This window comes from Lupinus angustifolius, chromosome LG10, assembly GCF_001865875.1.
Source record: "Lupinus angustifolius cultivar Tanjil chromosome LG10, LupAngTanjil_v1.0, whole genome shotgun sequence".
Taxonomy (NCBI): Eukaryota; Viridiplantae; Streptophyta; class Magnoliopsida; order Fabales; family Fabaceae; genus Lupinus; species Lupinus angustifolius.
Window position 1 is genome coordinate 6,533,558 of NC_032018.1, and position 14,637 is coordinate 6,548,194.

Sequence of the window (14,637 nt, forward strand, 5' to 3'; positions counted from 1 at the left end):
ATGATAGACTTTTAACAGAATTATACATACTGAACTTTCTTACTTTTTAACAATATTATAAAATTATAACTTCATGGAAAATTCAAAATATTTATATTTTACATTTACATACAAATAAGAGAAAATACAACTCATAATTTTTTTAGAAGAACTGCAAAATGATGGAGCCTTATTATTTTCTTATTTCAAGCTTAAAAAGTAAAAGCGAAGACAAAAATCTAAAGCCAGAGAAATGTGTTGTACGCCACACTTCCACTGATGTTAACAATGCAGCGTCTCAAACTTTCAATCCCACTCTCACTTACCCATTCCCACATTTCTCTCTTCCATTTCAATTTCAAACCCAAATCCTTCTCTTCTTCTTCTTCTTCCCAAATTTCGCTTTGGTCTGGTCTCCAATCATGGAGAGAAACTCCTCTTAACCATGACCGTAAATGGGGACCCTATGGCCCACAACCCGAACCCATAACCCATTGTGATACCCCATTTGGTAAAGCTTCTACCTTGGCTGAACTTGGTTCCATTGTTCTCTCAACCAGCGACCCTCTTGCTAAAGCCAACCTCTCTCACTTAGCTTATTCCATCTGGCGCCGCCATAATCTACCCGTCGGAGACACCAAACCACCACTTCGACCCGCTCGGCCTGATAAGCCCCGATTGGTTCGTTTCTTAGTTTCGTATGTTACGTGTTTGTTTTAATTTCCCTGTTGTCTTTTCTTTTGTCCTAACAAAGGTACATCCTTAGATATAAACACGTATACAATACTTCATATTTAGATACAAATGCATTTATGTTTTTTGTGTTATTATCTATGGCTAAATTTTAATTTTAATCTTTATCAATATTTTATTGATTGTCTATACGTACATACGGCTATACACACGTCTTTCTCATCTCCTCAACCTATAGCTAAGGAAGTAACCCCTCGCATGTCTGTCCCTCTCAACAAGTGTAGCTGACACTAATTGAACGATTGACCTTTTAGTTAGTGGAACCTTATACTACTAGACCAATGTCTTGATGGTTTCCTTGTTGCCTTGTGAGTGCAAGTTATATCTAACATTATGCTAATTACAACTACTTTTTTTATTTTGTATGTTTTTTAGTATCATCTTTATGAATGTTGCCTATTTAATTTCACGAGATTTATGAGCTAGAGCATAGTTACATGGTTTTCTTATATACCCTATGTATGTATGACATATTGAATTCCCTGGATATCGTACCAGATTCTGGGTTTGTTACAAAGAAAGTTTTGTAATAACAGTGAAAAAAGTGTCTGTGTACTACGGTAAATGTGTGTTAGAGTGTATCTACTTCAAATCATTTAGAAGGTTAATATTTCAATCATAATGCACCTTAATTACCCAGGAGAAATTCTTGCAAATATTTGATAATTTCTAGTTGCGTGCATTAGGCCAATAAATTATTGATATATCATTAAGTAACTTAGTAATTAATCATCAATTGGTAGTAAGGCACAAGGTTCCCACAAGGTGGGATCTAGCAGGGTAATTGTATGCGGCCTTATCTTCAAAAGGGGAGAAGTTGTTTCGAAGATTTGAACTCTTCACCTCCAAGTCACAAGACAACAACCTTACTTTTTCATTGAGCTTCGCCCTCTAATTATCAATTGATAACTTATTTGTGTAGTGTACTTAATTTGAGGGCGCTAGATTTATCCAACAAATTTTTGGAAGTCGCTTTGATTATTTTTTTAGTGAATGTCTGTTTTATGTTACTTATATACAGCTTTTGATGTGTAACTTGTTTCTATGGTTTTTCTGTCATCAACTAATGATTTTTGAAAATGTAGTTTTGTTTGTAGTTTCTGCTTTGTCTTAATGATTTCTCCATAATGAGATTGTTTTCATTGATTTCAGGTTTCCCCTAAGGAAATTCCTGCTCCCAAAAACTCAGGTTTGCCTCTGAATGCTTATATGCTTCATAATCTGGCCCATGTGGAGCTAAATGCAATTGATTTGGCGTGGGATACTGTTGTTCGCTTTTCTCCCTATAGTGAGATACTTGGGGAGGGGTTCTTTGCTGACTTTGCTCATGTTGCTGATGATGAGAGTCGCCACTTTTCGTGGTGTTCGCAGAGGCTTGCTGAGCTGGGTTTTAAGTAAGGGTAGTTTGGATATTTCATTTTGTCACCAACTATAGTTGATTTGATTATGCTGATTTTATGATTTTTCTGTATTACTAGTTATGGAGATATGCCAGCTCACAATCTACTATGGAGGGAATGTGAGAAATCATCCGACAATGTTGCTGCGCGTTTGGCAGTGATCCCACTAGTCCAGGCACCTTTTTCCCAACCTTTAGATCAATTTTCTTGCCTTTTGACGTTTGTAAATAATTATTCACAGGGTATTGTCTTTCTTAGAACGGCATTCAGAAAAATGCTTTCTCTCATTAGTCATATGCCACAGAGATAGAAATTTTTTGAATTATGTTGTCCTGATGCTCTAAATGTATATATATTTATGTCACTTGTAGGAGGCTAGAGGACTTGATGCTGGGCCACGCTTGGTGCAAAAATTAGTGGGTTTTGGTGATAATAGGACATCTAAAATTGTGGCTAGAATTGCTGATGAGGAAGTTGCACATGTAGCAGTTGGTGTCTACTGGTTTGTTTCTGTCTGTCAAAAATTAGATTGTGCCCCAGACTCCACTTTTAAAGGTTGGGAAGCCTGTTTGTTGTTTAATATCAACATATGCACACATGCACCAATACTGAATGCATGCAAGCTTCAACATCAACTTCATTTCGTAACAATGCAGACTTGCTAAATGAATACAATGTAGAACTAAAGGGTCCCTTCAATCATGCAGCTCGAGAGGAAGCTGGCATTCCCCGTGATTGGTGAGAACCTGTACAAGATTGATGGAATTTTCCACCTTATTTCTTCCATATGATAACATTTTGGTTGTTTAATTCTCCTGTTTAGGTATGATGCATCATCATCTACAAGCAATCTGGATAAAAAATACCAAGGCAATAAAAAACAGCTATCTGCAGTAAGTTAAACTCATCTTGTCCATTTCTGTATGGATTTAATAAGTTTTTATCCATGTAAATACCATGAATTTTGCGTGCAGTGCTTGTTTAAATTTTAGTCATTGTAGTCCATTTACAAAAGCAGTGTGCGTTTGTCTTTCATCAGAAAATGCAAATACTGAAAAGCACATTGTTTGTGGTACTTACAAATGAATAAAATTTAGAGATTAAATACAAAAAATGTCATATTTTTTAGGACCAAAAGCTTACTTAAACCTTGATGTAATTTTATTTGTTAGCTGTTCTTTTGGCTTAAATGCTTACTATTGATGCATTATGCATATCGATGTACTTTACAGGTTTATGAGAGGCTGGCTTCAATCATTGCTATGGAAAATGAGAATTCCAGTTTGAACAGGCCACCCAAATAATCTTCTTCATCTTGACATGATTTAATGAGCTATTTCTGTGTTCAACTAGAAATATATTATCTGAGCATGATATTGGAACTTATCTTCTCTAGCAGCCAACACAACAACCTCAACAGAGTCTTCTCCTTTGAAGTCTGAAATTCTGAATTGATCTATATATGTTTGGTGGGATTTGGTGATGCAATTCTTTCATTAGTAACCTTGTTTGACTGCAAGTGGTACTAATACTAATTCTGAATTTCAGATCACCATGTGCCCATTATTTATGAGAAGCATAAGCAAAAGGGAGAGATAAAACTTTAGTTTACTTTGTGTACATTCACTTCACCAGATGTAAGACACTGATGTAAATACACAAATTTTGTAAATACTCAAGATCAAGAGAGGCTTTGAAACAAATTTTTTGAAGGAGAATTAAGTCGAAAAACATAGCTTAGCTTTTTGGATAGAGTGCGGTATGAGTAAAAAAATTCACTTATCTCAGAATTCACGTTAAAAAATAATCTTTAAAAGCCTAAAGGAGATTGTTTTTTCTTTAAAGTTTATTTATGGGGCATAGGCGTGTGTGCCATTTTATGCCATGTTTATATTTTTGTTGTAGTTCCCATTTCATACTTATGTGAATTGTTTTAAGAGTAATATGCATTGATAGTTGATGTCAAAATTACTTTAACTATCTTATAAATGTCAAAATATAATAATAATACATCAAGTTTTAGTGTTATTAGATAAGGATGACTATATTGATCAAAAGGGATTATAATATCTTATTACAAGTTATGTTCATTGATAAAACATTGATGTGTAATTCTTTCATAATTGATTTGCAAAAGATTTTCTTGATTTCCTCTTATCTCTAAAAATTGTGTTATCCTTCATTTGATATATTCTCCATACTATAGCTTCTAATGATTTCTTTACATGCCCAAATCACCTAATGTGTGATTCTATCATATTTTTTATAATAGGACATGCCTCAACTTTTTCTCTTATATATTGATTGTATTCATTCCTAATTATATATTGTCTAATGTGTCTAGTCATCTAATGCAATATTTTCATATATGCTACATTGAGTTTATTCTATCATTGACGTTTTATCTCCTACATATGTTAATGAAGCACTTAGTAATTTCATTATGTTTGAATCTTATGGTTTATTTCTCTCTCAATTTATCCATCATGTTGTATGATTGATCCAATATACTTAAATCTAGTGAATTGTGGTATAATATGATCTCAATTTTTACATAGGTTTGTACGCCTTTTGCTAAACTTACACTTCATATCTTATGTCTTACTTCCACTTATACGAAAATCACGTGCTTCTAAATCTTGTCTCCACATTTCTAACTTCTCATTTAATTTCTCTCTCACGTCTCCAACTATGACAATATCATATACAAAAAGATAAGCATTGTAATTTTTTTTTATCAGCAATGAACTTTATTAAAAAATGAAAAGTAAAAAACTAGGAGAACAAGTGGTACTCTTATCCACAAACACAAAATTAGCTATAAAAAAGACGCTTAGATGGATTTAATGTCCAATCCAAAAAAGAGAAATTGAAATTATTACAACGAATTCTTAGGATGTTTCAAGAATTTAAGAATATAAGTTTCATCACCTCATTAAAACGAAAATTCAAAAATTCAAAAATTCAAAAATATATTGTTCCTCACAAGCCATATATTCCAAATAGTGACAACCACCTTTGGTTATTCTTGTTCCTCAACGGCAACAAAGTAATATGAGTATAAAAGTTTACCTTACAATCATTGTGAAACATTGTAATTGATTGATGAATATGTTTAATATATGCACATCCAAGATCAATATAAATAGGTAAGGGCTCAATGTTGACCCTTGGTATAGTCCTATACAGTGTTGTGAAACCTGAGCCGGACCTCAAACCGGCAGAGGTCCCGTATTAGGTTTGACCGGTTTAAACGGTTAAACTGTCCGGTTTGACCGGGTGATTTCGTACATAATTAATAATTTTTATTTATAAATATATAGTTATATATAAATGTAAAACTTTATATAATTAATAATTATGTATAATTATATTGAAATAATACTTCTTAATCTTTTTTTGGATCGTAGTAAAACAAAATATTAGAACATTGTCTCATTTTTTTATTTTTAGGTGAGCCGTCCGGTTTACTTCCCGGGTTAATCCGGTTTAACCGGGTTTAACATGGTCGGACCGGATTTTTTCCGGTTCAAAGCGGTTCAACTCTCATTCGATTAAGACGGCAAATCAGAGCCGTTTTCAAGTCCGGTCAGCGGTCAGACCGGTCGGACCGTCCGGTCCGGTTCTAACAACACTGGTCCTATAGCAATAATAAAATCTCGCGAGTCCTTAAACTTTATTCTCACGCCGGCCTTGATCACATCACACATATCCTTAATTTCTCGAATGTAAGCAATCCAAACTCATTTATTCTACAATTTAAAGAAAACTATGTGCCACAAGGTGATGGTGGCCTACTAGTTGGTTTTTGGTGATGAATTTATTGACAAATATACTAGTCATTAAAGCAGTATAAGTGTTTTTTACGCTATCAGCAAATCCTCACCATTCATATGCTAGTTATTATTGACTTTCACACAAAAGTATTACAAATAAATGGTGAATAATATGATGATAGTGTAAAAACTTATACTGTTAGTACACAGATTTTAAACTCTATATTTAAACCTGTTTTTAGAAATTGAAATTATTACATTGGCATTCTATATTGGTAAATGCAAGAAGCATATTTTTCTGAGTTCGACATAGGGTGTGAAAAACAAAAATCAAAGTGCGGAAAGAGAGGATATTGTCAAATGTGGGAAAGAAAATTCTCATAGAATCAATATCTCAAGCTACTTTTATGTTTGGTATGAGCTGTTTCAGACTTCCCTCAAGTTCTTGTCACAAAACATAAGCAATAATTAGAGACTTTTGGTGGGTGGACAAAGAAACATGTAAAAAACGTTCATTGGAAATTTGGAATGATTGGGATTCCTTGTGTAGGGAATCTACATTAATGATAGTTGGGCATGTGTGGGGCACAAAAAATGATGAGAAAGTAATAAAATGTACATAAACGTCTTATAAAGAGGCTAGAAGAAGTTCTTTAGAACGAAGTTTTATACTACTAGATCAACATTTTATTGTTATAATTTTTTATGTTTTGAGACAAGCAATATTTTATTTTTGTATATGCTATTCAGAATAATTATTTAGAATTAATTTTTAATACACTATCAATATTTTATTGATTACCTCCATATAAATATGTATTTACACAAGTTTCTCTCTAAATTTAAAGGCTAATATTAATTGTGGTAACTTAAATAGTTTTCTTTCAGTATTATAAAAAATATAAGGGGAATATTATGAGAAATTAAATGTTGAATCATTATTTGGTCATAATAAATAATTTAAATTTTTAAAATTTGTATATAATACAATTTTCATAAAAAATATATATACGGTTTTATATGCGTAAGGATTGAATATCTCATATAATCTCATCAATAAAAAATATTATATTTTGTAATACTATAATTTATGTGTGTGTTGCCCCACAATTTAATTATTTTTGGATAGAGTAATACTTCTGTAAGCCTAAACATCATGAGGCTAGGGTTTCCAAGACTTCTAAGCTTTTAACACCATTGTTTTAGCAAAGGCTACATGGAGGATAATGCATAATCTACACCATATCTTGCCAAGATTGTTCAATGATAAGTATCCCTAAGGTCTGATATCTTATCCATATAAACTTGGTGATATTATATCGTTCAACAATAATTATGTTTTTTTAAAATAAAATAAGTTAATAGGAATTTATAACAAAAATGTAATGAGAGAAAATCATTGGAATTATACTCCATTATTCAACTTTTCAGTATCCAAATGAATTGATTTACATGTATTGATTTCCTCACCATTATTTCTATCTTACCTCATTAATTCCTCAATGAGAAGATAAACAACTCACTATCCGAAACAATGATTCCTTGAATGATTAACAAAATTAACTTTTAATAAACATAGATATTATTATTCGCTAATAAATCTAAGAGTAAATTACATTGACACCCCTTGAGTTTTAGTGATATTATACAAACTACTCCTTACTTTTTTACACCTACACAAACCTCCCCTGATTTTTATATTTTCATTACACTGACCACCCTGCATAAGAAATAAGTGTAATCTTTTAAACAAAAAATGTGATAAATGCAATTAAGTTAAACAAAATATGATATATTATGGAGACATGTCCAAATAATATATGAGTCAATATTTCTTTATTATTTTTGGTTCGTTACACTTTAAACAATATTTATTTAGAAATGTTGATGCATTATGTAACCAAAAATAATAAAAGATACATTGATTTGTATATTATTTGGACTTGTCTACACAATATATCATGTTTTGTTTAACTTAATTGCATTTATCACATTTTTTGTTTAAAAGATACACTTATTTCTTATGCAGAGGTAGTCACTGTAACGAAAGTATAAAAACTAGGGAAAATTTGTGTAGGGGTAAAAAAATTAGGGATGCTTTGTATAATTTCACTAAAACTAAGGGGGGCGTAAACGTAATTTACTCTAAATCTAACTATATTTTTAGAAATTAAATTGGTTAGATGAGACACAAACACATAGTTTCTAGCTACTAACACATTCAACATCTAGAACTATATTCTATGTGATCAAGCTAAAACAAGTATAAAGAATTAAGAATAAAACATAGAAATCATTGAATAGAAACAATAATTGACAAATATGATCAAAGCATATATATATCATATCCCAACAAAAGAGAAACTAGCTACTCATTTCTATGGTCTCAAAAAAGGTCGCAATCTTTCAATCGTATAGTATATCTCTAAAGTTTTTTCCCTTTTATACTTGGTGAAAACACACATTCTTTCTTTGTGAACTCGATAAACTAAGTAACTAATAGAGTATCTCAAATCCCGTTAAGAAAAACTGAACTTGCTTTATAAGATTTTTCTTCTAGATTGCATTCTCTCTCTCACAATCCCCATCAATGAGCTCCAATTCACCAAGCGAAATTGTCTCTATTTGAATTCCTTGTTTTGTTTGCTCATTTCTTCAACAAACAACCAAAAAGGAAATATTAACTATGATCATGGAATATCTGCCATCTCCATCACTAAAAATAGAAAAAATGATATATTTTCCAATAAATTCACTCCCACAACAAAAAAAGTAACATATGTTACAAATGATATTTTGTTTATTAATGATTAGTTTACAAGTTGTTGGGCTAGATCAAGACTGGAGAGCCTCCAACCATCGTGTAGTTCCATTATTAGGTATGAGAAAAGTGAAGAGTCATAAATGAGATATCATATTTTGAACAAAACCTTAAGATAATGATTTTATAAACATTTTCACTTATAAATTTTTTCAGTCCTCTCATATTCAATATGTGATTTCACATTTGAATAAACTCAATTAAGTAATATATGTTACTTTCTTATATGGTATTTGAAAATTTGTAAGAGAATTTTGTATGAAAATATATCATTACACCCGAAAATAACATAAGTATCTTGTTTCAACATATCATATGGGACAAAAGTGTCATCTTTCTCCCCCACATTGGAACATCTGTCATAATGTCTACCAATAATTTTGCTTATTGACCTGCATATTTTGCCGACCGGTTTCGAATTGCTGAAAAATATATAGGTGTTGATCAATGATTTTTTGAGCTGTGTCGTTGTATGCAGTCCACTACCTATATTGATAGCTTTATTTTACCAGGTTTGTTCTACCATCACAGGAATAACCATTAATGATTAATCAAAACTAGAAATCACTTTCAAATTGTTGGAAAACGTAGGTGTGTTGATCAGTAATTTTGAGTTGCGTCATGGTATGAAGTCCACTTCCTTGAAAGGGATTTTTCGACAGACATTCAGTGCCATTTGATTATCTAGCTGTTTCCCAAGTTAACAAATACATTTGGCCATAGCATGTACTCTATAATGTTTTAAATTGTGATTGGAATGTTTAGAGTAAATTATATTGACATCCTTGAGTTTTAGTGAAATTATATAAACCACCTCTCACTTTTCTATACTTACATAAACCTCCCCTAATTTTTTATACTTTTGTTACACTGACTACCTCTGCATAAGAAATAAGTGTATCTTTTAAACAAAAAATGTGATAAATGCAAAATTAAGTTAAAACAAAACATGATATATTATGTAGACAAGTCCAAATAATATACAAATCAATATATCATTATTATTTTTGGTTACATAATGCATCAACATTTCTAAAGAATTATTGTTTAAATAGCTATTATAATATAGTGTAATGAACCAAAAATAATAAAGAAATATTGACTCATATATTATTTGGATTTATCTTCACAATATATCATGCTTCGTTTAACTTAATTGCATTTATCATATTTTTTATTTAAAATGTTACACTTATTTCTTATGCAGGGGTGGTCAGTGTAATGAAAGTATAAAAATTAGGGGAGGTTTGTGTAAGCGTAAAAAAGTGAGGGGTAGTTTGTGTAATTTCACTAAAACTCAGGAGGAGTCAGTATAATTTACTCGAATTTTTATTATATTACAATTATGAAAAATAAGGCTATAATTGTGATAATGTCATTGACGAGACAATCAAAACCATAAAATTAGCAGCTATGATTTGACTTAAGTATAATTTGAGACTATGACTTGATCTTTATTTTAGATTTGATGCTAGTAATATGTTTAATGTTTTGAATCTGATCCATAATTTTTACATTTGATCTCTTTTAATCAAATTTTCTCACCAGAGAAACCAAAAAAGAAAATAAGTTTAGGAAAACTTGAATAAATAATTTTATATGAACTTTGCATAACTAGCTTATAAGCAAAATGAGATCTTATAGGTTAGTTGAAAGCTTATAAGGTTGTTAAGAGTTTATAAGCATTGAGCTAAAAAAGTTGAAGGTTAAAGTTGAGTGGTAAAATACAAATTTGTGGCAAGAATGTTATAATAAGCTAATCGGTAGATAGGGGTATTCAGCAAATCCAAAAACAAAAACATAAAAATGATAATAAAAAAATGACACTCAATCAATCCAAATTGAAAATTGATTGGATGATGTTGAATTGTTTTCAAAATTATCAACAAATTAGGTTTTTATTTAATTTTAGGAACTAGAGTGAACCAATTCTTATATGTATATACACATAAAACACAACGCTTTGAACATAATGGGCCACCGACTGCTCAACACAATGTTTTCTTTTCATCTTGGCTTCCTCAGTCTCTCAAAGACAAACCCTAACCGTGGTACATCTTAAAGTAACAAGTAAGGATCCTCTTCATTAATGGAGAGACAAATACTACAAAATAATATACAAAATGTAATATGTAATGACACTTTTATTCTTTTATTTATCATAAAATCACATTTTTTGCTATTAAAAATATGAGGAAAAATAACTACTTGCCTCTCTATTAATGGAGAGGATCCTTGTTCTAAATTAACTAAGTAAATTCAAATGTGTGTTCAGTTTATCATGCATGGTACGAAGAAGAAGACTTATTTGATACTTTGGGTGAATGATGTTAGAACATAACAGTGAAGAAGGCAATGAATGAGAGTAAGTCGCGGGAGAGAAATCAGAGAGGAAATTAGTAGGAGAATGATTGGAGAATGTATGATATATTTTTTATTACTCTTTCATTCATCATACAAGCCCACTTATACAAGTTTCCATATTTGGCTAACTAACATTAACCACCTAACAATAATAGAAACTTCTAACTACCAACCTAACTAACTATTTGATTAGTATTTCAACACTCTTCCTTAATCAAAGAGTTACAATTCAATAAATACAATCACATAACTAAGAGTTCTCAATTCTGTTTGATGCTACATACATTCAACATATCCCTTAATTTCTTAAACCTTAAAAACTTCAAGCCTTTTGTCAATACATCAGCAATCTGGTTTTCTGTGGCACAATGAATCAACTTCACATCCTCTTTTTCAACTTGATCTCTTAGGAAGTGAAACCTTGTCTCAATATACTTGCATCTTCCATGACTAACCGGATTCTTGGCTAGATTTATAGCTGATTTGTTGTCCACTCTTAACTCAAACTTACCAATTTGACCACACTTTAATTCTGATATCAGAGATGTTAACCACAAGCCTTGGCATGTAGCATTTCATGTTGCAATGTACTCTGCTTCACAAGTGGAAAAAGTCACTATATCTTGTTTCTTGGAACTCCAAGATATATGGGCACCAAAATATTAGGATGTCATCGAAGTACACCACAACAAACTTTCCAAGGAAATCCCTTAGGACGTGGTTCATCAACCTCATAAATGTGCTTGGCACATTGGTTAAGCTAAAAGGCACTACCAACCACTCCTCGTACAAGCCATATTTTGTTTTGAAGGCTTTTTCCACTCATCTCCTTCTCTAATCCGAATTTGATGGTACCCACTCTTCAAATCCACTTTTGAGAAGATGCAGGCACCATGTAATTCCTCTAAGAGATCATCCAATCTAGGAATGAGATGTCTATACTTGATCGTGATATTGTTCACGGCCCTACAGTCAATGCACATCCTCCAGGCTCCATTTTTCTTTGGAACTAGGATGATTGGGACGACACAAGGACTTAGACTTTCTTGAACCCAACCCTTGTGCATAAATTCCTCGACTTGTTTTTGAATCTCATTAGTCTCTTGAGGATTAGGCCTATTGGGCAATGATGCACCATGAATCAAGTCAATATGATGTTCAATGCCCCTTAAAGGTGGGAGGCCGCTAAGGACTTCATCTGGGAATACATCATTGAACTCATTCAAGAAATCTTTCAAAAGTTGAGGCATAGAAGCCTTCTCAATAGCCATGCTATTTAAGCAAAAACTTTGGCACAAAAGTAAGTACATGGGCTGCCTTGTAACTAGGGCATGCTTTACTTCACCTTTTGTGACAAAGTAGCTTTTCTTTTGATCATTTCGATCATTCTTTTTGACTTGGCTAGAGTCTATGGTTTCAGCCGCAACCTCCTTTTTCTATTGGTCAATCTTTTCTTTCAGCCTACGCTGATCATCACTCACTTGTTTTGGGGACAAGGGTGATAGGACCATTTTATGATTATTATGCATAAATGTGTACTTGTTAGTACGCCCTTCGTGGGTAGCATTTTTATCATATTGCCACGGTCTTCCTAATAGCATATGGCTGGCCTCCATGTTGACCACATCACATAGGACTATGTCCTCATATTTTCCAATGGAAAAAGGGACCTCAACTTGCTTATTCACGACCATCTCCCCCACATCATTAAGCCATTGCAGCCTATATGGTGTTGGGTGTGCCTTGGTGATAAGCTTCAATTTAGACACCGTTCTTGTGCTAACCACATCCATCAATGATGAGGGTACATATATTACCTTGTACAAGGCAGCGAGAATGAAAAATGTTTTCTCTTTGATTTTACTCATGTTTTCGGTTTTGACTCCCAAGGAGCCTTCTAACCATGAGTATATCACCATCGGGCATATTAAGATCACCCTCACTATCTTGTTCCTCATCACTAGTTGACTCAGATTGAGACTCAATGTCCCCATTTAGAACCATCATAGTTCTTCTTGTAGGGCATTGAGAAGCAATATGGTCACGCCCCAAACATTTAAAACATTTTATATCTCGACTCCTTTGATTTGGATCAAGGGGCTGCTTACCTTGGGACTTGGTTGTCCCCACGACTTCTTTAGAATTAGGGACAATCTCTTTTGTTGCAATGCCCTCTTTCTTGGATTTATCTTTCCAAGTATTTGATGGATACTTGGTTGCTGAATTAGAGGAGTACTTAGACTTCCTCCTCTTGATTTTTGTTCTACCTTAATGGCCTTTTGGACAAGGTCATCTAACTCAACATATGGTTGAAGCTCCACAATATCCTGAATTTCAGGGTTCAACCCATGTAGGAACCGAGTCATTGTAGCTTCTCGGTCCTCATGGAAGTTGGACCTAAGTAGGGCCAACTCCATCTCCATGAAATATTCATCAACTGATTTGTTACCTTGAGTTAACCTTTGCAATTTTTTATGCACAACTCTTTGGTAGGAACTAGGAACAAACCTCCTCCTCATCACCCTCTTCATCCCCCCCAAGTATTTACTACTTACTCACCATATCTCCTCCTCTCCTTTTGGATCTGGTCCCACCATACCATGGCATATTCCTTAAATTCTAGGGCAGCAACCTTCACCTTTTTCTCCTCACTATAGTGTTGGCATTCAAACACTTGTTCCATTTTTAACTCCCACTCATGATAGGCTTCTGGGTTATTAAGTCCTAAGAATGTAGGGACTTTTATTTTTACCCTCTCTAACATATACTCCCTCCTTCTATCTCCACGGCCTCCTCCCTCACGGCCACCCTCAAAATTATCCTCCTCATACCTCCCTCATATTCATCCTCCTCACGCCTACCTCTCCTCTCACCATGGCCCTCATCCTCACGACCACCTCTTCTATCTCTCCTCCCTCTCCTACTATAGTCTACATCACTACTAGAGTCACCCTCCAGCCTCCTAACATCTATTCTCATTTGATCCATTTGCCATTGTAGGGCCTGCAATTGGGTTCTTATCATAGCATGTAGCACGACTGTCCTTGGTGATAATGGAGAACCACTATCTTCTGGACTAGCCATAATGTCATTCTCCTTACTTTTCTCTCAAGTGTTTACACTCTCTCACTTTTATCTCAAATTTCTTCTTTGATTCTTGAGTGAGTCAAGTAATCAAGTTGTAGTATCAAAAACGTGTGACAAATTCACAAGATTACCAATTTATTTGGTTTATGGCTCAGCTGGATTGTGTGTAGGTTATAGGGTTGTGTTTGTGTAGGTTTTGTGGGTTAGGGTTAGGTTTTGGTCCCGGTTTGGGTAGGTTTTTGGGTTAGGTTTAGGGTTTTGTATTCGGTTTGATGTGTTTGGGTTAAGGTTAAGGTTTATATTCGGTTTGTGTAGGTATTTGGGGTTTAGAGTTTTATTTTGGATGATTTGTGTTTGGGGTGTCTCGGTTTTTTAGGGTATTTTGTGGATGAATTTGGTTTTTGTAGGGTAATGTGTTTAGGCTATGGTTTTGTGTGTATGTATGGCTTTTGGTTCG

The 14,637-nt window shown here is 33.2% G+C and overlaps 1 protein-coding gene across 1 annotated transcript; it reads left to right on the forward strand.

Moving 5' to 3' along the window:
• LOC109358954 (uncharacterized protein HI_0077) lies at window positions 231–3,883 on the forward strand. The gene is made up of 7 exons (XM_019603466.1): window positions 231–660; window positions 1,885–2,126; window positions 2,211–2,307; window positions 2,504–2,687; window positions 2,789–2,870; window positions 2,956–3,025; window positions 3,365–3,883. Exons 1-7 carry the CDS (start codon window positions 259–261, stop codon window positions 3,434–3,436), a joined length of 1,149 nt encoding a protein of 382 aa, XP_019459011.1. The 5' UTR covers window positions 231–258; the 3' UTR covers window positions 3,437–3,883.